Source organism: Pleurotus ostreatus, assembly GCF_014466165.1.
Source record: "Pleurotus ostreatus strain PC9 chromosome Unknown scaffold_3, whole genome shotgun sequence".
In the NCBI taxonomy this organism is placed as follows: domain Eukaryota; kingdom Fungi; phylum Basidiomycota; class Agaricomycetes; order Agaricales; family Pleurotaceae; genus Pleurotus; species Pleurotus ostreatus.
In genome coordinates, this window is record NW_023503158.1 from 2438400 (window position 1) to 2457777 (window position 19378).

The following is a 19378-nucleotide window of genomic DNA, read 5'->3' on the forward strand; positions in this document are numbered from 1 at the left end:
GGATATCCTGGATCAAGGTGATTACAATTAACGACAGATTGACCATATACCGTCTTGTGCCAAGTCAGCTCTCGGATCTGGGCGCTGCAGTAGATCCAGACAGTGAATTCCTCCCACACCTTATGTATTTATAAGGCGGACAACGCTAAGTATACTACAGCTCGTGCACATAGTCTATTGTTATCGATCTGATCGAAGATGTCCTTGCTGCAGGTACAGGGTGACCTCCTGATGACATGAAGATGGCTCCCCCTGTCACCCCTAGGCCTCCTGGATATGTCACTCTCTACAAAGGTACGAGAGAAGGGAAGAGCGATCTCCCTAGCCCATAGCGAAATCAGGAGCGTCCGATGGTAGTTGAACCACGACCCATATCTTTACTGTTCCTAATCAGTTCGGCGCTTTCAGAAGTCGATCGTGTGCACGAGTTCAAAGGACATTTGTTGAACTATTGGAATAATTACATGAAACAATACTAGCAATCCAGTGCGTATCAGACGGAACTTTTGTGTATATCCCAAATTAAATTAACTACCAGCTGTTCAGAAACACTGAGAATAGACTAGACAAAGACAAAGAAGTGTTTAGCGAGAGGTAACGGTGGAACTTGATGTTCGACTTACAGTCGTTAATAACATGGCAGGTGAATGGAGAAACACAGGCGGTGGGGCCGGTGTAGTTGATGCCTATGCGATGAGGCAAAATCAGTGACGAAGGTTGCTTTAGTGTCATTAATACACTTACCGCCGCACTGAGCCCATTGGGGGACTGTGCCAGAAGGAGCAGTCGGGGTTGTGCCGCTGGAGGTCGTGCTGGGAGTAGACGATGTAACTGGGGTAGACGAGGTAGGAGGGGTAGAGCCGCCGCTGAAGGTCGAACCAATGGGGCCGTACTTGATGTTCGAGTACGTAACCGAAGCATTCGGGTGTTGTGCCTCAACATCAGCGGGGACACCAGACGTGGTAGCGCAAGCGCCACGGGAGACACCCGGGAGGGACGGGTCCTTGTCGGTGGGGAAGTCCGAGTCGAGCCAGAGCATGTTGACGGCGTGGTCATCCCAGACACTGAGGACCAACACCATGCCGTTGTCGAAGGACTTGCCCATCTGTCTGAGTCCGCCCTTGGTGGCGAAGTAGTTGTTGTCGCCGAAGGCAGACTTCTGGGCCGCGCAGAAGTCACCGGTGATGGAATCGTAGGGGTCGAGTCCTGGGACGCTGGTTACTGAGTTCTGGATAACAACGCCGTCCTGAACGTAGACTCTGCGGATTTCGACGAGGTCTCCGCTTGAGGTGTTGTCGGCGGTGATGAATCTAGCGCGGTTCAGTATAACATTTAATAGATTGCACCGATATCAACTCACTGAGTTACGACAGTGATCTTCTTGCTGGTGTCAACAGTCTTGCCCAAGCCAAGGAAGGAGCGGTCTCCCATACGGTAGGAGTTGAAGTCACATCCATCCTTGTCACAGACACCAGCATATCTGTTGTCGCCGTCACCGCAATCGGTGCCAGTGCAACGGAAGAGGCCGTCGGTGCTGCAAGGGTGGGGAGTGTAGGCGGCAGCCATCGAGTTGGCTTCCCAAATATCCATCTCACCGCAGCAGGCACCGAAGTTACCGGCTCCCGAGTTGGGATCGCTCGACGAGCCAGTCCAGCCGACGTTGTTGGCCTAGGTCAGCATCTCATGGTTAGGACATGTTGTGCAACGATGGTTCAAAGGCACTTACCACTCCTCCAATGAACTTGAGATCGTGGGGGCACTGGGAGTCACAGTAGCCAGTACCGAATCTCGCACCAGCCTGGCGAATAACTATTATTAGCATATTGAGACCGAAGACTTTTGTGGCACATACCGCGTTGGTAGAGGAAACACCACCGTCTGCTGGCATCTCTGAGAAGTAGAGGGCACCGTTCAAGCCACAGGGAAGGTTGGACATGTCGACATCGAAGGTGAATTCTTGGTTCTTCAGGTTGAAGGTCTTGTAGTGGGTGTTGTCCTCCATGAGGTACACTCGGGAACCGATGTTCTTGTTGGCGCCGGTGGTAACGAACTTGAGGGTAAGAGCGTTGCCGGAGGTGGTGATACCATATGTGCCGCTGTAGTCAGCACCGTCGAGGGCGCAGTTGGCGGCACAGGCGGCGCCGTCATTGGGCGGGCACAGAGTCGCGTCGAAGGTGTTGCCGGTGTAGCAGTTCTATATGGGGCTTTGAATTAGCTTTGAGCATCCAAAGTGGAGACGAGTGGAGCTTACAGTCGCGCCGCTGGTAGAGTGCAACCAACGCCAGTTGGAATCAAGGGTAACAGCGCGGTTCAAGCTGGTGCAGCCGCTCGCGGTACATTGCTGAACAGTGAGAGGAGGGTGGGTCTCCGTCGTCAACGTGCCGATTTGTTGACCAAAGGCCATGGCGCCGAAGGCGAGTGCAGTGAGAGCGATTTTGTTGAACATAGCGAGTTACTGTGGAGCCGAAAGACCTTGAGAGTTGCTGAGAACCGTAGAACCGATGCAGAAGTGGAGTAAGAACCATCGAGTTTATATACCCAAAATCAGCTGCCGTACTAGGTGATGTATTGTCAAGTCCATGAATCGGCAAAGGACAGTATGTGATCTGCTAGGGCCGAAGTGTGTCCGGGAGACGATACGATTCTCGTTGGTTCATGCGAGAATAGAATAGTTGATCCGTTACGGGAGATAACGTGAAGAGGCGGCGGTAGCGGTAACCTAAGACGCGCACACAGTCCTTCGTTATTGCTGGCACCTGTAATCCAGTGTTGCACTGAAGGGGCCAGTGCGATGGGACGTACATACGGTTGAAGGGACCGAGGAGGTGCCGAGAGAATCCTACCTCCAGTGTGCACCTGGCCAAGGATAACATATCCGAACGCGGCATCAGCACAGGCGTAGCGACCCAAATCCCTCGTCGGATTATCTTCGCTCTGCCTGACTGATTGTCTGACCTCAGATACAAGTCAATAGTGAGTTCACAAGGAAGAATGTTCACCTTTGGTCCCTGGGCCTTGGGGCCGGCCAAATGGACAACAAATTTCGCCCCGATATTTTGAGGTAGGCTGCGAGACAGTACAGCAGCCTTATGCCACTCTTCGCACCTGGTAGTGTGTAGTAAGTAGGGGATCAGTACCCCGCTTTAGCTACGACCTGCAAAATTCTCCGTGCGCAGTGGTTACCTTGGCAGTCAATTCGGCACGTATAGGCTATGCATGCCAGCCAGCCACGGAGACTATAGTGAACAAGATAACGCCCATATGGGTGCCGATAACCGCTGCACACGGCCAATGGTCAGTTGGGTCGGGTTCTTTCCAAAAGTTTGAACAACGGACTCGACGTCTGACTTCCACCCCGTCAACCACAATGAGGTACGGCGTCGGGATGTTCAGGCACCACCAGGGGCTGCAAGGTACATACAATTCAATCGCAAGGCCCAGCATCACTTCCATCCAAGAACGTTAGAGTTCACAGACCACATACTAGTTCGTTGCGGCAGAAGCAAGGAGGAAGTCAGATGCTCCGAGTCGACTGAATAGAATTAGCGACCCGGCAGAGATTCCATCACGTACGCGCCCGCTCCGACTTTTTTCCTCCCAACAACGGACTTGCAGCTGAAGACAGAATCCCTGGATGGCATCTTATCCGACACGGTGCTAAAGCACATCTCCGAGTGTGGTAGGTCAGTTGACACACAGTGAATTACTTCGGACAAATTGCTGAAGCGACTTTGTTCGTTTACCAAAAATATGTTTACGGACACGTCGGATGCGGGTACACATCCTGGTAGGAAAACTAGCCTACCTTATCCCCCACTTCTCATGTCTTCCCCAAAGACCCCAGAGACAGCATCGTGGCTTTTGGCGACAAAGTCCGATCTCGGGTAGAGTCGCATCGGCAGCGATGCTGAATGGGATGTAGCACTTTCACCAGAACGTCCACTCTTCGACCACACAGTAAACATCGTCAGGAGAACAGGGATACGGTCGCGCTCCACTTGTGAAGCCAGGATCTCGTCGGCTGCTCCCCGAGGCTGCAGACAGCCCGACCTCTCCAGCGGCGCCTGGAGCGATACTTCTTGTTTGCGACCCGCGCCAAGCCAGCATCGCAGCTTTGTGAAAGGATACGACGACGAAACAGGCAGTGAGTACTGGCGTTGCAAGCGTAAATGGAAGGCTAAGCATTCCAAGCACTCACCCATGAAGAATAGACCAAAGCCCCCGATGAGGACCATTTCCTCTTGGCTCTGTGTCAACAGATGACCCTCCCGCCTATGGTGCATTGTAACCCTGAACAACGTTGAGCACCGCTTTGCCAAGTGAAGGCCAAGTGACTGACAAAAAGAGTAGTGATGATATGGCCAATATGGCTACCGATGTCTGCGTCAAGTGGAAAGCCTCTGGAACCATCTATCAGAATGGTGATTTAGATGATCTTCGACATAGGACCTACGCATGCTAGATGTCATAGACGAGATAACGTAGGCAACAGTCAATGCCGCAGCAACTACACACAGAGTCCAATATTCCTACGTCAGTCAACAGGCACATCGATCTCGAATGTTAACCTACCGCCAGCGGTGGAACGAAGGGGGCGATCTGTAAACAGAGGCATTATGGATGTTCTGTGGTGAGTTGGAGGGAAAAGGTATGATGATTACCCTGCTGAGATTATGAACATATATATTGATAACCTCGTGTACACCGCGCCTTGAGGCCAACACGAGTCCAGGTACATCGTGCATCACAATGAACACGTTAGTTGCATGCTGCAAAACCCAAACAAGTACACATGTACGAGGGGGCTACATCTAATAGGTAAATAATATGTACATCAGAGTTGTAGAATTTGATGCGTGAGGCCGAATTTTCCATCTCCATAGTTTGTGCAAAGCGTGTTTCGTATTTTCGTGAGATCTTATCCAGCTTGAGGCTATAGATCGTGGAGCATGAGTCTTTCATTTCGGGGGGTGTTTCATCAGACACTGCTCATCGGCACTGTGGTGACGGTGGCAGGCTGGCCGTTAGAGCCTGGTTGGATGATAATGGACTGGCCACCTTGGGGTTGCTGAACCATAGGGTACCCATATCCGTACCCGTAGGGAATGTATCCGGCTTGGGGGTATGCAGCTGCGCCATTGTGTTGGTTATAGTAGCCGGGCATCTCGCCAAACCACCCCAATTCACGGATAGGTTCTTCCCAGATTCTCCAGCGACCAAATCGTTGGGCTTGGTTGATGAGCTGGATCATGATGATGAACCAGAAGACGACTAGGAATGCAAATGTTGAGGACGAAGAGGGAAAGTCGATCATGGATTTACTCACATAGGACGAAGACCATCCATGAGAAGGCCTGAACGACTTTAACCTCTCGACAGTAGGCTTGTGCGGATACTTGAAAAGAAGTTAAGCACTGGAACGGGGTAGATAACTAGAAGCACAACGCACTATCGCCGTTTTTAGTGGGGGTTCGTGCACCACCGAGTGTATCACATTGCGTGTTGCCAATAACATCTCTAGAGGTCCTGGTTGGACAAAAATGAAGACCAAGAGGGATAAACTGCTTACGTCGACCATGCGCCCATAGCTTTGAGGGCATACGTCAGTATCAGCGAAGGGGAACAACCGGACTGCTCACCAAGCCATAGAGCACCCAAGATGAATACAAGCGGAACCTCGGTGCGCGGTTGTGCCCATTGCAGCCTAATATATTGTAAATCGATCCCCTCGCGTCTGATAGCCAGGTAGATGAACGAACGTGAGTAGTAATGAGAATATCGTCAACGCCGAAATGATCAATGAGAAAATGGTGAAATCGGCTGAACGGGGTCCTTGAATCAATGCGAAGCGGGCGGCGTGCAAAGGGCTCACCATGTAGGCCCGGGAGAAATATGCTTGCAAAGTAAGCCGATACACCTAGAACTGTTCCCGACAACACAAATACAGCAACTATGATTGAATGACCCCGTTAGCCGTCGGACTCTGTTGAATGGGATGATCGAGCGCGCTCACCATAAAATGCAAGCCTATGGTTTGCGAATCGCACAGTCATATCAGATTCGTTATATTGTCGTGGGCTGGTCTGGAGTACGGTAGCGCTGCGGCGTGAAGAGTTCAATCAAGGAAGCGGGGGAACGAAGAGCGTCCTAGTCAGGACTCAGCACCGCCGTTCCGAAGAAATGAACCTCGAGGCAAACGATCACGTGGGTACACAGTGCTAATGCACACAAGGCATAAATTCGAAACACTATGGTTCAAACAAAATATAGTACACACATCTATTCGTAACAAGCCCGTAAATAAGTAAGTGGTCGTACAGGTGTTGTGGCCTAGCCATCTCATGACTGTTCGTTAAATAATACATCTCGTCTTTATCTTCGTGGGGAGGCGCCTCTTGCGTATGCATCGTGTCTTACTGTTCTCTGTGTGCGCCCGCGATCGTTGTGAACAGCAGCCGTGGGTTGACGTGGCGAAGCCTGCGATCGCGAACGAGTCCGTCTGGGCTTCTCGGTGTACGCCACGGCTCTGGTTCCAGGTTTACCGCCGGGACCAGGCAGACCGGATGACTTGTTGTAGCGGTTGAACCATGCACAGGATGTGACGGGTCCATACCACATGTGCTCGCTAAAGGATGTTTGTATTAGAGAAACGAGTGATATGAAAGTGACCGTGTACTTACTCTCCGGACCGGTGTCGCATCACTGCCAGGGCAAGCAAGGTGAAGAACGAAAAGAGCACTGCACGAGGCGAAGGCAATAAGTCATTCACGTAAATGAACTGAACGAGGCGTGAGACGTACAAAGAATGGCATTGAGCAATGCGAAGGTCATGAGGACTCTATACATCGCTTGATACTGATCCGTTTGGACTGGCAATCGTGGTAAGTATAATTGGGCGCTTAAGAACAATGGAACCCACAAGCTGCAATGGATTCGTCCATGGGGACGACGTCCGACTCCGATGCAAAGCATTCCACGTCAGCATCTTGCGATTCTGATGTTGTCAAGTACACCCCCAGAACTGCAGCGCCATTGATCAGTCGGGGGAATGAATCCCTAATGTACGGAGTTACGCACCTAGCCACAATGTCCCTGCCAGTCCCAAGCAAGCCAATTCTATCCTCGTCGAAATCGGATTTCTCTCCTTGAACATGAAACTGAATCCCAGTCTAGAAAGCGGGTTAATGACACGTCCAGCGTAGTCGAAGCGTCGTAAACGTACAGACACAAAACAATGATCAAGCTCGCAGTGCAAACAAATATAGCAAAGGGAACAAAGCGAGCTTTGGAAGAATCAGCATTTGTGTATTTGCAACGAGAAATTAGAGCACTCACTCAGATCTGAGGAAGCAAGAATTTGCTGGAAATGGCCTGCCATGGCCAGACATATTATGGTGAAGAGCAAAACAGCGCCTTTGCATGAATTTAGCACCAAGTTGGTGTACGCGCAAGTCCAAACAAAAACTCACCATAAATGCAAGACCGCAAGGTATTGAACAAAGTCATCCCAGGAGCTCTGGACTTGAAAGCCGCTAGCACTCTTCGTAACGGGTGAGATGGGGGGTTTGGATAAGAGTGGGCATGCTGATTTTCGGACCTCATCATAATAAACCTGCAAGGATTAAGGACACGAGGCTACCATGAAGCTTTTCTCGGGGACGCAGGGAAGGCACAACGTACCTCCGGGCTCGTGTCCGCTTTTCTTCACTGCTGCAAGCTCAGATGAAGGGCTGCACGTTGCAGATACGTGGCTGAGACAGCACCGGTGTTGCCAGCGAGCCTTTTTGGGTCGCACAGCGCTGTGCTGGTCGTCGTGAGCTGAGGGCGAAGGCGAGGGAATCCCTCTGCTGAGAGAATTTTTCGAACATCCCTCCACTCCCGATAGGCCAAGGAGGCCGGGCATAGCTAAATTTGTGGATGAATTTCAACTCCCGATGCCTCGAGGCTGCTGCACCGCCACATAGGAGGGGTTCGATCAATAAACCGCCCTCCGCGCCGAAATCCCAACTCAAGGAATTGATACCAAGTTCGTGCTTAACCATTGGACTACTGCCGCTTACAGCGCATCATTAGGTGTCTTGTAGATGTACAATTACTGCATTGATTTCTTTTGTGCTTGCTGCGATTACTTTTGGCCACGAGCATCGACTTCTGATCTGAGCATTTCCCCCAAGCGGGTATATTCAGCAAGACATTCAGGGTTGCGAAGGGTTGCTGGATTGATGATAGAGGCAGGGGACCCATTGATGATCTGATAACTCGTTTAGAGTGCATAGTACACGTTGCCCGAGCGCGGACATACCTTCTTGACCGGCACCTCTACACGCTTTCCATTCAAAGTGTATGGGATATCTCCCACTTGGAGTATCTGACCGATCAAAAACGAATTAGAACCGCCTGGAAAGAGGTGGTCGTGGAGCAGACGTTGATCCTCACCCTCGCTGGCACATGTCGCGGGGACCGTCTAGACCTCACCGCAGCTTTCATGTCCTGTACCAACTCGGCCGACAGATCATGTCCATCGAGAAGTTTGACAAAGAGGACGACTCGTTCATCAGTCCCCCCATCGATAAGTTGACCGACAGCCACCGAGTCGACGATAACCTTTGTGGGGTCGGAAGTCGTCGAGCTTGAGAAACACGTTTCGATCACGTCGTAGAGTTCTGCTGACCCAAATCGGACGCCCCCAGGATTCAACACCCCATCTGAGCGTCCCAGCATGACCACACCGCCACCATTTCCACCCTTGGACTCGGTGACAATAACATGGTCTCCGTGATCTTCATGATACGGCCGGATTAGCACAGATATGCTTGATATAAGTTTGAGGAACACGACTTACACCAAACATCCTTAAACTCGGAGAAGTAGGACTGTTGGAATCGTGCTTTCCCCGCCTCCACGGCAGCCGCCGGACCATAACCTGGCAAGGGCCAAAATCCGAGAGGCATACATGGGAACGGTTTGACACAGACCAATTCGCCGTTTTCACCAGGGGGATTCGGTGTACCCGAGGGCGAGAAGCTCTCAATTGCCATACCTAGCATACGGCATTGAATCTCTCCTCGGTACACTGGAAGCGCAGTGCACACCCCTGCGAAGAGAGAACATATATCCGTCCCACCTAATTATAAGTGATGAGCATGGAGTTTGACAGGTTCTGCGGGGTACCCCATTTACCGGTGATAGAAGCCAGCAGGACCTTGGGGTGTATGCTTTCGTAGACATAGTCGAAGAGGGCCGGAGAAAGAGGGGACCCAGTAGAATATATGTGCCGGAGAGTCCGCAGACTATGTTTCTCGCGTGGGATGTACCCTTTCTAAGGGAGAGACGCATTTCAGCCCACCTGCCTGATGCTCGGATAGAGGGTGTGATTCATTACCGAGAGCTGGTCGATGTACTTGGCACTGGTCCCGAAGATGGTGATTCCCAGTTGGTCAGTCAAGTTCCACAGATACGCCGGGTCGCGAAGTGGACTCCCATCGTATAAGACCAGCGTACATCCCACGGTAAGCCCGCTGATAAGGAAGTTCCACATCATCCAACCCCTAGATGATTGTTAGCGCCTACAGCTTACAGAGTACGACTCCTGAGGGAAGCATCACGAACGTGGTCGTGTAATAGAAGAACACATCCTCAGGACGTAAGTTACCGCATATCATCAGTTCTTTCTTTAGTTGCAGTAACATACCGCCTGCACGGTGTACGATTGGCCTAGGATGAAACGCGTATCACACACACAGGAACATGCCGGTGAATGGTGTGCTTACTTGGGAGGGCCTTTTGCCGAGAAGTGAATGTCAGTGAAACCATAAGGCCGTAACCCGTGAATGCACACACCAGTGGTCCCAGAGCTAAAGAGTATCCACAGAGGCCAGTCAAAGGTAGCCCGGTGCCACTCTATCTCCCCCGAGCTGTCACGTCCTAGCTGAGAGGTGCGTCCTTCCAGTAAGTACTTCTCCCATGAAGTCCAATCATCTGCCCACGCCGTGTGATCAACAGTCTGGGGTATAGTGTGGATAATGATAACCTTGGGAGCCAAGCCTTTCTTTGCGAGACCCGATAGAAGCTGCTCCAACTTGGGGAGGTGTGGGTGAACCTTCGCGTTGTATCTAGATGAGTCTTTGGTAACGAAACGCCGTCAAAGAAGCGAATCGTTTACTGACACGACCGCATCAACCGCAAAAATGAAGTTCGGTTGAACTTGTTCGAATCTATATACCGGCGTGACAACTTGAGTCGCGTGAAATGCGGATACACAGCGAGTGAGATACTGACCGCTCTAGCACCCCTTCTGCACCAAAATCGGCGGCCGCGCTGACCCATATTCCGCCAAGTGCAGTGGTTGCGAGACAGGCAGCAACGTTTTCCTAGATATGCAAGGTCTCTTAGTAACTTGACTGCACCACTAAGAATTCATATGCAGCATGGAGGTTGCTTCAGGGTGAGAATGCATATCTGATAGATGCACACGGCTATATGCGCGCGGATACATACAATACAGTTGGAGCAGTAGGAGCCCACTCTGTCTCCGGGCTTGAATCCGTGCAACAGCAATGCTGATACGAGGTCGGCGACGATATCGTGCAACGCTGCGTATGAGACGTTTCGTAATTCAGGGTGTGGCGATTCTTGAGTAGGCTCGGCTGATTTAAAGGTCCTCGGTCAAAGGTTGAAATGCTGTATCTGCTTGGCGCACGCACTAGCTTGGATGAGGGCAATTTTGTCTGCAGAACGCTCACGAAGCATGTTCTCCGCCCAATTCATCTTAGCCTCCAAGAACCACGGTGGATTGTTAGAGGGCACTGCCTTGCTGTCAACTACATGACTGCCTTTTTCTCCAATTACGCCCGTCTCATCCCAGACAAAACTCCAAAATTCGGCGACATGGCTTATTGACCACTGATGCAGATCAGCGTATGTCTTGAGATGCAAGCCGTATTTAGCATTGATGAGATCTCTGAGGCGAAAAGTGGCAGATGATTCCGCGTCCGATGGCTGGTAGAGGGGGGCGGTTGCGTCGTGACCGTCGTGCAGCATGGTGGCCAATGGGTGGGCTGTCCACAAATAATGAGCTGATTATTTCTCGGTGGACGGAATCAACGGACGTACAGGGGCGCCTATGGGAGCCGTCGACCAATCAGAGCGCGGAGGTTGAGCGGCAGACTGCGGCTGAGTGCCGTGGGAGAGCGTGACTGTGACATCGAGATTACACACGTGCGATGACAAAGGCGCAAAAACCTTCTATCTTTGGCTTGGCGTTCATTCATCCACCTCCGAAGTCCTTGGCGGAGTCTATCCAACAACTCGCACAACCGATTTCTAAACCAAACCACATTCGAATTTCCCTAATCCAGCCACCACCGCGTCACGCCACAATTCTATAAAAGCCCTGCCCCTTGTTTCGACTGTTCCCTCTGACTCACCCACAATCCTCTCTCTCTGCAACCACGACGTGCACAACAAATGGACCAGTACCTCGCTCCCCACACCCAGGAGGCTAAAGCCCACTTTCACCTGTCGTACGTCCAGTATATGCACATTATTTTGGCGTCGGTGGCTCATTCATCCGTTGCAGAGAAAATTGGTTCGGCTGGGACGTCGAGCACCCTTCTCTGGACGAGACGCTAGTTGCTGGCTGTGCCTCTTATCGTGCATTCAATCGCTATCTCAGTGGCGCGGACCTTTTCATCCTGCCCAGGACCAGGACTGAACTGGAGAGCATTCTGTAAGTGCCTTGTTTCTGACACGTCGGATTGACTCAGGCTCATCCCTCTTGTTAGACGGAGATACGCTGTCGATGCGATCCATAACACCATCTCGGTTTCGCGTTCCCCACTCCAGCCTGGGGGATACAGCAGGGTGAGTCACTACGGAGTTATCACATTTTTACTCGCAAGATTGCTAACACCAATAACAATCTAGGTCTGTCATCTTGCCGAAGATTCTATCCGTGCCGTGTTGAACACAGGCGACAACGTCGGCAGCCTTCTCGCCCTCCATCTCCCGAAGCGTGCGGAGGGCGAAGATGTACACCTCGAATGTACACCTAGCACATCCATCAGGTTGAAGTGAGCTGATGGCGATGTTCCCTGTAACAGCTCCTTTTTTGACGGGTTTCTTGCGCTCCGACGACATTGTACTACCACCCACATATACTATTGTTCATTATCCTGCCACTACTTGTATGTTCCTAGCCAATGTTTTTTTTTGCCTCCCTCCTACACCGTCGCGGAGTTGAGTCAGTCAGAGAAAAATTCGGCCGATCTCTCCTAACTCCTGATCCACTTCAACGTCCAGACGCGTGGTCTGCGAGCGCAAATGATATTCATCGTCTGACTGTACAGCTGGACATGCTCAAGGTTTCATCGATCCAGATCGTCACTCGCTTCATCAGATATCCCGTTGTTGACGTTCGGGGGTACCCCACTCGGTGCTTTTGCGGTGAAGGCAGCTCCAGCTGGAGAGAAACTTCAGGGGGATTACATCAGCTATGCAACCTTCACTGTCCTCACATCGAGTCCTGTGAGGTTCACGAACGTTTCCCAAACCCCACTTGCTCTCGTCCCCCCATTCCCATCTTACGGCCAATCTTAGCTGGTGAGATTAAATGATAGCGTATTACCGAGAAAGAAGGCTGATCTCCAAAATGTGAAGCTCTGGCCTAGTAGGACGAACGTGCGACATCTCTGGAGCCTGATCAGCGCGCCTGTCAGTATTTATATCATAGTCGCACCAGCAGCCAGGGATACATGTATGCGGCGCACTGCTAGGACCATGGCGAGGTGGTTGACTTTCGAGCTGATTCTGCTGCTGAGTGTCTTCGCGACGACCGTGGTGCAGTCGGCGCCACCACAGGTGCCTTTGCAAGTAGAAGTGACTAGTGCGTTTTGACTTGCTTCTTCTGTATGGACGGTCGTGTGCTGAATTCCTGCGTCAAAAAGAGCCGCGAAAGCTACGAGGACGATTCCTGCAGATAACCGATCTTCATCCGGATCCATACTACACCAACCACGCATCGCAATCTTCTGCGTGCCACAGGCGAAAGCCAAAGAAGGAGAAGCAACGTTCCAACCTTTATGGAACTCCCTTCAGGTATGTCTGCTATTCATACATCATTCTCTGCGATTGGCATTCCGACGCATGTGTTGGTTCCAGCGAATGTGATTCGCCGCTGATCCTCACCAACTTCACGTTGGATTTTCTGGATAAGCACTGGGCGTCTGAGCTCGACTTTGTCATCTGTGAGTTTGTATTACCAGTACTGCTTGCTTTGCTGTGGGGCTGCCACTGGTGCGACGCGTCCCTGGGACGGAGTTGCCTGGCACCTTGCAGACGCGCTCACATGAGCATGGTCTGCTGAGAGTTGACGCTGACTTTCTCCGTTATCTTGCAGGGACTGGGGATAATGCGAGGTAAGTCGCAGGCGCTATCCTCCTTTCGTAGATCCTTGTACTGGGCGCGTTCCTTCCGAGAGCGTTCCGTCACGTCACCGCTGACGGCCCTAGTTCATTGTCATCATGATCCGTTGCTCCAGTGTAAGTGTTGTCATCCTCACAATACACATTCTATTGCAGACATGATAACGACCGGAAACTACCACGTACTCCAAGCGAGATCTACGAACTAAACCGAGCCGTGGCGTCCAAGATGGAGAAGATATTTGGAAGCAAGGGTATACCGGTCATCCCATCTCTAGGTGAGCTGCATCTTAAATTACATTCAATACTGTCGCGAGCTATATCAATATGAAATGATTATAGGCAACAACGACGTATGGCGTAAGTCGCGAAGCGTATAAACATAAAGCTGTGTCTGATTCCTGTATTGATATTTTAATTTGTAGCCCATGTGAGTGATATCTGTTCGCATGCTCATCCGTTGAATCCGACATCGCTTTTCGTTGGCAGAACATTATGGAAGCGGGTCAGTTCGTTCATCATTATTTGAGACGCCCCCATCAGACTATGGCTTACCTTCTGCATCCGCTCACGTAGGTCCGAACGGCATCACCAGCGAATTCTCATCGTGAGCGTCTACAGCACCGCCTCACTAGCCACCCTCGTTACGTGCTGATAACGATTAATAGAATATGGAAATCCTTCATACCATTTCCGATGTATCAAGTCTTCCAACGGGGTGGTTATTTCCATGTAGAAGTTGTGCCCAACGCACTGGCTGTTATCAGTCTGAATACGATGTATTTCTACGATTCTAACAAAGGTACGCCGCGATCACCACAGTCGTTCTCATCATCTGACGGTGCTGACCGCGCGATACTGGGATCCTTGACAACACTGCGCCGTTCAATCCTCGCAAGCTGTGGGAGGGTGTGAGTATACGGACCGGGACGATCCAGGGAACCTGCAATTCGACTGGCTGGAGGTGCAGTTGACGATGTTTCGGGAACGGAAGATGCAGGTGAGTCGTTAAGACACATGGCACTATGCGGGGATAATTAATTATGCTTCCTCTCCCTCGCTCGCCCTTTTGTCTTTCCGTTTGCGTATGTCTGTTTTGCGGTTACCGAGGTGTGGTTGTCAGGTACGTGTCGACAGCTATGTTCTGATGGTGGGGTGTTGATCATGATTGACGACTTCTAGGTCATGTCCCACCATCGCCTGGGAACTATTTCCCCGAATGCGTGAGTGGTTCTACAGGATTCGGGAGGATGGTTGAATATTAATCATTGACGGAGTTTAGTATGTGAGATATACGGAACTGGCGCTGCGATTCCAGGATACGATTGTGGGGCATGTGTACGGAGTGAGTGATACGCTGTCGATCGTATACCGGGGTTCTGACGCCGAAGTGATCAGCACATGAATGCCGACCATGTATGTTCCCTGCATAGTTGCAACGGATGGTTAGGGAACGCTGATTTGGTTGCAGTTTACCTTTGTCGAAGCGGTGGATCTGCAGCTCGTTGCGCCTAGCCAAGTTTCGGGGAAAGCAGAGCTGTACAAAGACCTTATCGAGGAATTTTCCGCGTTGCCCAAGAAAGCGAAGGAGGTGAACTATGATAACTACAGTGTTATTAATGTTTCGCCGCCGGTCGTGCCAAATCCCTACGTGCCCACGTTTCGAGTGTTCTCATACAACGTCAGCGAGCATGGGGAGATCCAAGGGAAGAAGAGGAAGCATCGGCACAACCGGGGGAAACACGGGGACAAAGGGAGCGAGTGCAAGAAGGAGCCATACAAGAACAGCTGGAAGTGTCATCTGAACGAGCCCTGGCACTCCGATCCAGACTCGCCGTCGCGTCGCAATCAACGATGGACGCCCCTTGGCTATGCCCAGGTGAGGCGTGTTGAAACCATCATATCATATCATCATCGGTTGGCTGATCAGCGTTTCTCATCAGTACTACTTGCCAAACTTGGAGAATGCAAACAAGTCGCATAAGCCGAAATTCAAGCTGGAGTATTTAACATTTCCGCTGAGCAAACTGCATCCGGACGGCGATACGGTCAAGCAGAAGTTTGACTACCCTGTTCCGGTGCATCACTTGCCTCGATCGCTGCAGGCCAACAATGTTTCGACATCTCGATACGCGCCGTACGAGCTGGATGACTTGACGATAGGGTCGTGGGTGGAACTGGCACGACGGCTGGGTAACTCCAAGGAGAGCAAGCTGAGGAAGCGGTTCAAGAAGCTGATGTATCTCGAGTATTAGGTAGAGCATGTGAGCGTGGGAAGGGAATATGCGAGCGTGTGACTATTTGTTGTCTTGGATACAGTCGTGGCCTGCGCAGCTTTGGGATCTGGTAACCATCCACTTTCTTTTCCACCGACTCTCAAGCTCGACAGCCGCAATCGCGCTGCATTTGCACATTTGGGCCTTATTGTCCCCGTATTTCTTCGCTCTCTTCTACCGCCCAAAGGGTTCCCTCTCCTCCTCACCCCCCTCCCCCGGTGGTCCCCATATCTTTATTTCTTCTCTTTTTCTTGTAAATTTATTACCTTAGCCCCCTTTTACTCTTCGTTCTCCCTGTCGGCTGGCCCGTTTCGCTTCCAAGTAAAGCACACCACAATCCTTGCCTTCTCCTCCTCGTACCTCTCCTCCAGCCTGTTTCGAGACTCGTATGGCTGCAGTCAATATGCAGGTCATGTCATCTAATATCCCCCTTGACTTTTTACCGGTGCATACCTCTCATTCCCGCTCTAATTCGGTCTCATCCTCCTCGACCCACTCATCCAACTCACGACCCCAATCTTCCCAGGGGGGGCTCACACGCATGCAGGCGCTGCCCACAGAAGACCTCTATCGTTCTTCCTACCATCTCGGCGCACCCCACCACAACTCAGCCATCCACAGCGACCACGTACGACACAACTTTCCGACCAGCTTCGCATCGGGTGACATCGATTTCTCCGACCAGTCCCCCCCAAATCACAATATCTCAAATCCAGCTCTGAAGGGCCTCCAGCGCCACTCGCACCAGCGTGCTCGCGTGGCGGCTTCGCCGTACCCAAGGGACACCGACAGCGTGCACTCATCGTCCAGCGAGACTGAAGACATCTCGATGTATCTAGGAGCCAATCCTGGCTCCGATTATCACAACAACATGTATATTGGGGCTCACACGATGGCACCCAGCCAAGAGGCCATGAACGCCGCTGGGGCCTTCGGGAGGATGTCGATCAACTCGGATGCCGCTCTCGAAAAGCTGGCAGCCAACGTTAGAGCTGCTACCACCACTAGTGCGTCGGACAGGGCGAAGCAAATTTTTGTACAAGCATGGTGTGTTCTCTTTTTCGCTTCCATTCCATCACATTTTTTCATTCCCATCCAGGCTCACGGCGAACTACGCTCCTTACCCTGATGGAAACGTCCCCCGCCAGGGCCTGTACTTCTCGTACAGGAGAATTTGCGACCAGTACTCGATTCCACACATCAACACCGCTACCCTGGGAAAGGCCATCCGTTTGTGTTTTCCAACGATCAAAACACGAAGGCTAGGTGTCAGAGGGAATAGCAAATATCATTGTGAGTGATGCCGTCTGTTTTACTTTATGATCCGAAGTCTTGATTAGCGCCTTGATGGACAGATTGTGGTATTCGTCCCGCTACAGCGGCGGAAGCCGAATGGCTGCAAGACTATATCCAAAAGTCAAACAACAACGCTGGTCAAGCATCTATCAATGCCGCCCGTTCTGCCCAGGACCAAGGTGAAACAGCAAACAAGAGCGAAGACGACGACGATGAAGATTCAGAAGGTGCTTCGTCATCAATGCCCTCCAAGCGGAATTCATTGATCATAAATGGAGATGTGAAACCTGTTTTCCCGAACGACCTAAGCGACAAGACCCCGACTGCCGGAACGATACTTTCGCAGCAAGCCACTCAACGACCCCCGTCTTCGTACCCTCCTCAAGCATCTATCCGTAGGTTACCAACACAGGATGGTGGGCTTTCTGCTCAAGGTCCTTCAGCTCCCAGCCACCCGGTCACATATCTGTCATCGTCTCAGCATCTATCTGTCCGCCAACTCCCGACTTTCCCTTCCATTGATGAAGCCATCGGTTCAAACTCCACATCACATCATAGTATGGCGGCTAGGGAGGTCTGGAACTGGTTTCAGGACCATCTCGATGCCCTCCTGGATAGTATTCGGACATACAGATGCGATCAGTTTGAGATGCACATCAGGACTTTCTGGTCGAGCTTGGAAGGTAGCCATCGGGAGGTAGTTCACGCACCTGCCATCGCGGGTCTGATGGCCAAGGCAGATGCGATTGTCTACGACGTGAGTCAACATTCCAGATGATGCCTCGAACATGTCGCTCAATGTTGTGATACAGGAAATTTTGGAGTTCTTGAGGTCTCAGATGCTTTCATCCATCTCCTCGGCGTCTATGCAGAGCCTCCGTCAGCTCGCGAACAAGATGGAAAAGATCCTGCTTGCCGCCCTCCAGAATTACGGCAACACCTTTGTTGAGCCTAAGATTGAACTTGGGGCACGATTCGGTCACCTCGTTTGTATGTTCTATTTGCGATTCCTGTGCGGCTTCCATTCACTAACCTCTGCGTCCGATCAGTGCGCTACTTGGACATCTATCAAGTCATTCAAGCCCTCACGACGGTTCTCACTACCCAGAAGCAACTAACAGAGATGCGACGCTCTTGGACCAAAATTGATTTCGAGTCCGTCCGCAATCAATCAGCCCTGGTGTGTAACTGCCGGCACGAAGATCTCGTTCAACTGCTGGAGGTCGAATTCGTTTCACTGCTGGATCTCCTATCGAAGAGTCCTGAACCGGTGAAAGAAGTCATGTTGTGGGCGGATAAGTGCTGTGATAGATTGATGGGTGGGAATAGGGGAAGCCCTGAAGAGCGAGGTACGATGAGCTCCCGCAGTGTCCTCATTCGTTGGGGATATGTGACAAGCCAAATCATGCGAGACTTGGTGCGTTTCCTTCTCAACCATCCACCATTGATGGCTTGTCTGACGATCACTATCAATACAGACCATTAGAAGCGACCCAGCCTTTGGCGCCTTCCAAATCTTCAAACTATTTTTGGAGTAAGTTGCAAAGCTTAATTCGGTGTAGTATGATTGCTGACAGTTGTGGGTGGTTCGCAGCGATTGGATCGCCGTCAGCGTGCTTCGAAGTGTGGCACTTTCCACCAACGTGGTCGCAGCGTCCGTGGAGCCGGTCATGCAACAGCAATACTTCTCCATGTCGCCAATGGCTGGCCAAGAAAGCTTTGGATCGATGGATGTCAGACCGAGCATCATGACACCCACGACATCAAGCATGCTGGCCGCCCTTCAAAGCGACTCTTTCCCCGGATCCCTAGACGCAACAGGCTCCGGCTTCGATTCAGGATATGGCTCTTTGTCGTCGTACATGGATCCTGTCGCACCGCAGGACGATTCTATACCTTCTGTTCACCAGCAGGGTCTTTCTTTCCCCGATTTCTCGGGCGGGCAGACGTCCTTCGACGTCACTACTTTCACTCCACAAGATTTGGGCATTGGCACAACCCACTCAACACCTGCCAGCGAACCGGCGCAACTCGAACCAGAGCCGGGCAAAACCGATCAGCATCCACAGACAGCGGCATAAAGGACCTCGTAGCTTTATCTGTTTAATGAATTGACGCTCTTCTGTTTTCTTGCTGTCGCAAACTTGGACCGGTGTAGTTCGTACCCTACTCCCTATACTACCTTATTATATATTTTCGTTCCCGAGCTCCCGATGTTGCCAGCCTGTCTTGTCTCTTGCTGAAGTGATCTCTCCTTTACTTATATTGCATCCATCTCCATCTGTATCAATTCTTAGTTTTCGCTTCTCGCTTTAGCGTAGTAGTCTCACTCTTTCTGTAAAGGATAAACCTATATTGAGATATGCATTATTATATCGAAATGGA

At 51.3% G+C, this 19378-nt stretch overlaps 8 protein-coding genes across 8 annotated transcripts; 3 read left to right on the plus strand and 5 right to left on the minus strand.

The window, feature by feature from the left end:
- Nucleotides 1-542: 542 nt before the first annotated feature.
- On the minus strand, nucleotides 543-2446 carry CBH1_4 (Exoglucanase 1; the record flags this gene model as incomplete). Its single annotated transcript, XM_036774978.1, has 7 exons — nucleotides 543-562; nucleotides 624-686; nucleotides 745-1310; nucleotides 1361-1668; nucleotides 1727-1798; nucleotides 1853-2194; nucleotides 2252-2446. 7 exons carry the CDS (start codon nucleotides 2444-2446, stop codon nucleotides 543-545), a joined length of 1566 nt encoding a protein of 521 aa, XP_036633480.1.
- Nucleotides 2447-3927: 1481 nt separating this feature from the next.
- PC9H_005406 (uncharacterized protein) lies at nucleotides 3928-4615 on the minus strand (the record flags this gene model as incomplete). Its single annotated transcript, XM_036774979.1, has 5 exons — nucleotides 3928-4151; nucleotides 4199-4290; nucleotides 4340-4400; nucleotides 4454-4507; nucleotides 4573-4615. 5 exons carry the CDS (start codon nucleotides 4613-4615, stop codon nucleotides 3928-3930), a joined length of 474 nt encoding a protein of 157 aa, XP_036633481.1.
- Nucleotides 4616-4978: 363 nt separating this feature from the next.
- On the minus strand, nucleotides 4979-6053 carry PC9H_005407 (uncharacterized protein; the record flags this gene model as incomplete). The annotated part of the gene is made up of 8 exons (XM_036774980.1): nucleotides 4979-5271; nucleotides 5327-5395; nucleotides 5450-5517; nucleotides 5570-5588; nucleotides 5640-5704; nucleotides 5760-5820; nucleotides 5873-5950; nucleotides 6014-6053. The coding sequence occupies 8 exons, from the start codon at nucleotides 6051-6053 to the stop codon at nucleotides 4979-4981; spliced, it is 693 nt and encodes a 230-aa protein (XP_036633482.1).
- A 319-nt stretch (nucleotides 6054-6372) lies between these two features.
- Nucleotides 6373-7378, minus strand: PC9H_005408 (uncharacterized protein; the record flags this gene model as incomplete). Its single annotated transcript, XM_036774981.1, has 7 exons — nucleotides 6373-6625; nucleotides 6681-6738; nucleotides 6801-6869; nucleotides 6920-7021; nucleotides 7078-7169; nucleotides 7223-7283; nucleotides 7336-7378. The coding sequence occupies 7 exons, from the start codon at nucleotides 7376-7378 to the stop codon at nucleotides 6373-6375; spliced, it is 678 nt and encodes a 225-aa protein (XP_036633483.1).
- A 747-nt stretch (nucleotides 7379-8125) lies between these two features.
- PC9H_005409 (uncharacterized protein) lies at nucleotides 8126-11040 on the minus strand (the record flags this gene model as incomplete). The annotated part of the gene is made up of 12 exons (XM_036774982.1): nucleotides 8126-8251; nucleotides 8303-8368; nucleotides 8437-8780; nucleotides 8843-9124; nucleotides 9181-9319; nucleotides 9383-9548; nucleotides 9610-9714; nucleotides 9837-10112; nucleotides 10167-10214; nucleotides 10279-10370; nucleotides 10498-10646; nucleotides 10704-11040. 12 exons carry the CDS (start codon nucleotides 11038-11040, stop codon nucleotides 8126-8128), a joined length of 2130 nt encoding a protein of 709 aa, XP_036633484.1.
- A 426-nt stretch (nucleotides 11041-11466) lies between these two features.
- PC9H_005410 (uncharacterized protein) lies at nucleotides 11467-12075 on the plus strand (the record flags this gene model as incomplete). Its single annotated transcript, XM_036774983.1, has 4 exons — nucleotides 11467-11522; nucleotides 11579-11728; nucleotides 11784-11862; nucleotides 11926-12075. 4 exons carry the CDS (start codon nucleotides 11467-11469, stop codon nucleotides 12073-12075), a joined length of 435 nt encoding a protein of 144 aa, XP_036633485.1.
- A 702-nt stretch (nucleotides 12076-12777) lies between these two features.
- PPN1 (Endopolyphosphatase) lies at nucleotides 12778-15676 on the plus strand (the record flags this gene model as incomplete). Its single annotated transcript, XM_036774984.1, has 15 exons — nucleotides 12778-12883; nucleotides 12945-13095; nucleotides 13159-13244; nucleotides 13397-13415; nucleotides 13578-13699; nucleotides 13764-13781; nucleotides 13998-14028; nucleotides 14090-14223; nucleotides 14321-14421; nucleotides 14532-14544; nucleotides 14604-14644; nucleotides 14704-14766; nucleotides 14820-14837; nucleotides 14893-15300; nucleotides 15365-15676. The coding sequence occupies 15 exons, from the start codon at nucleotides 12778-12780 to the stop codon at nucleotides 15674-15676; spliced, it is 1623 nt and encodes a 540-aa protein (XP_036633486.1).
- Nucleotides 15677-16085: 409 nt separating this feature from the next.
- Nucleotides 16086-19074, plus strand: PC9H_005412 (uncharacterized protein; the record flags this gene model as incomplete). The annotated part of the gene is made up of 8 exons (XM_036774985.1): nucleotides 16086-16325; nucleotides 16383-16744; nucleotides 16797-16990; nucleotides 17053-17750; nucleotides 17806-17983; nucleotides 18043-18410; nucleotides 18472-18527; nucleotides 18588-19074. 8 exons carry the CDS (start codon nucleotides 16086-16088, stop codon nucleotides 19072-19074), a joined length of 2583 nt encoding a protein of 860 aa, XP_036633487.1.
- Between the last annotated feature and the right edge of the window lie 304 nt (nucleotides 19075-19378).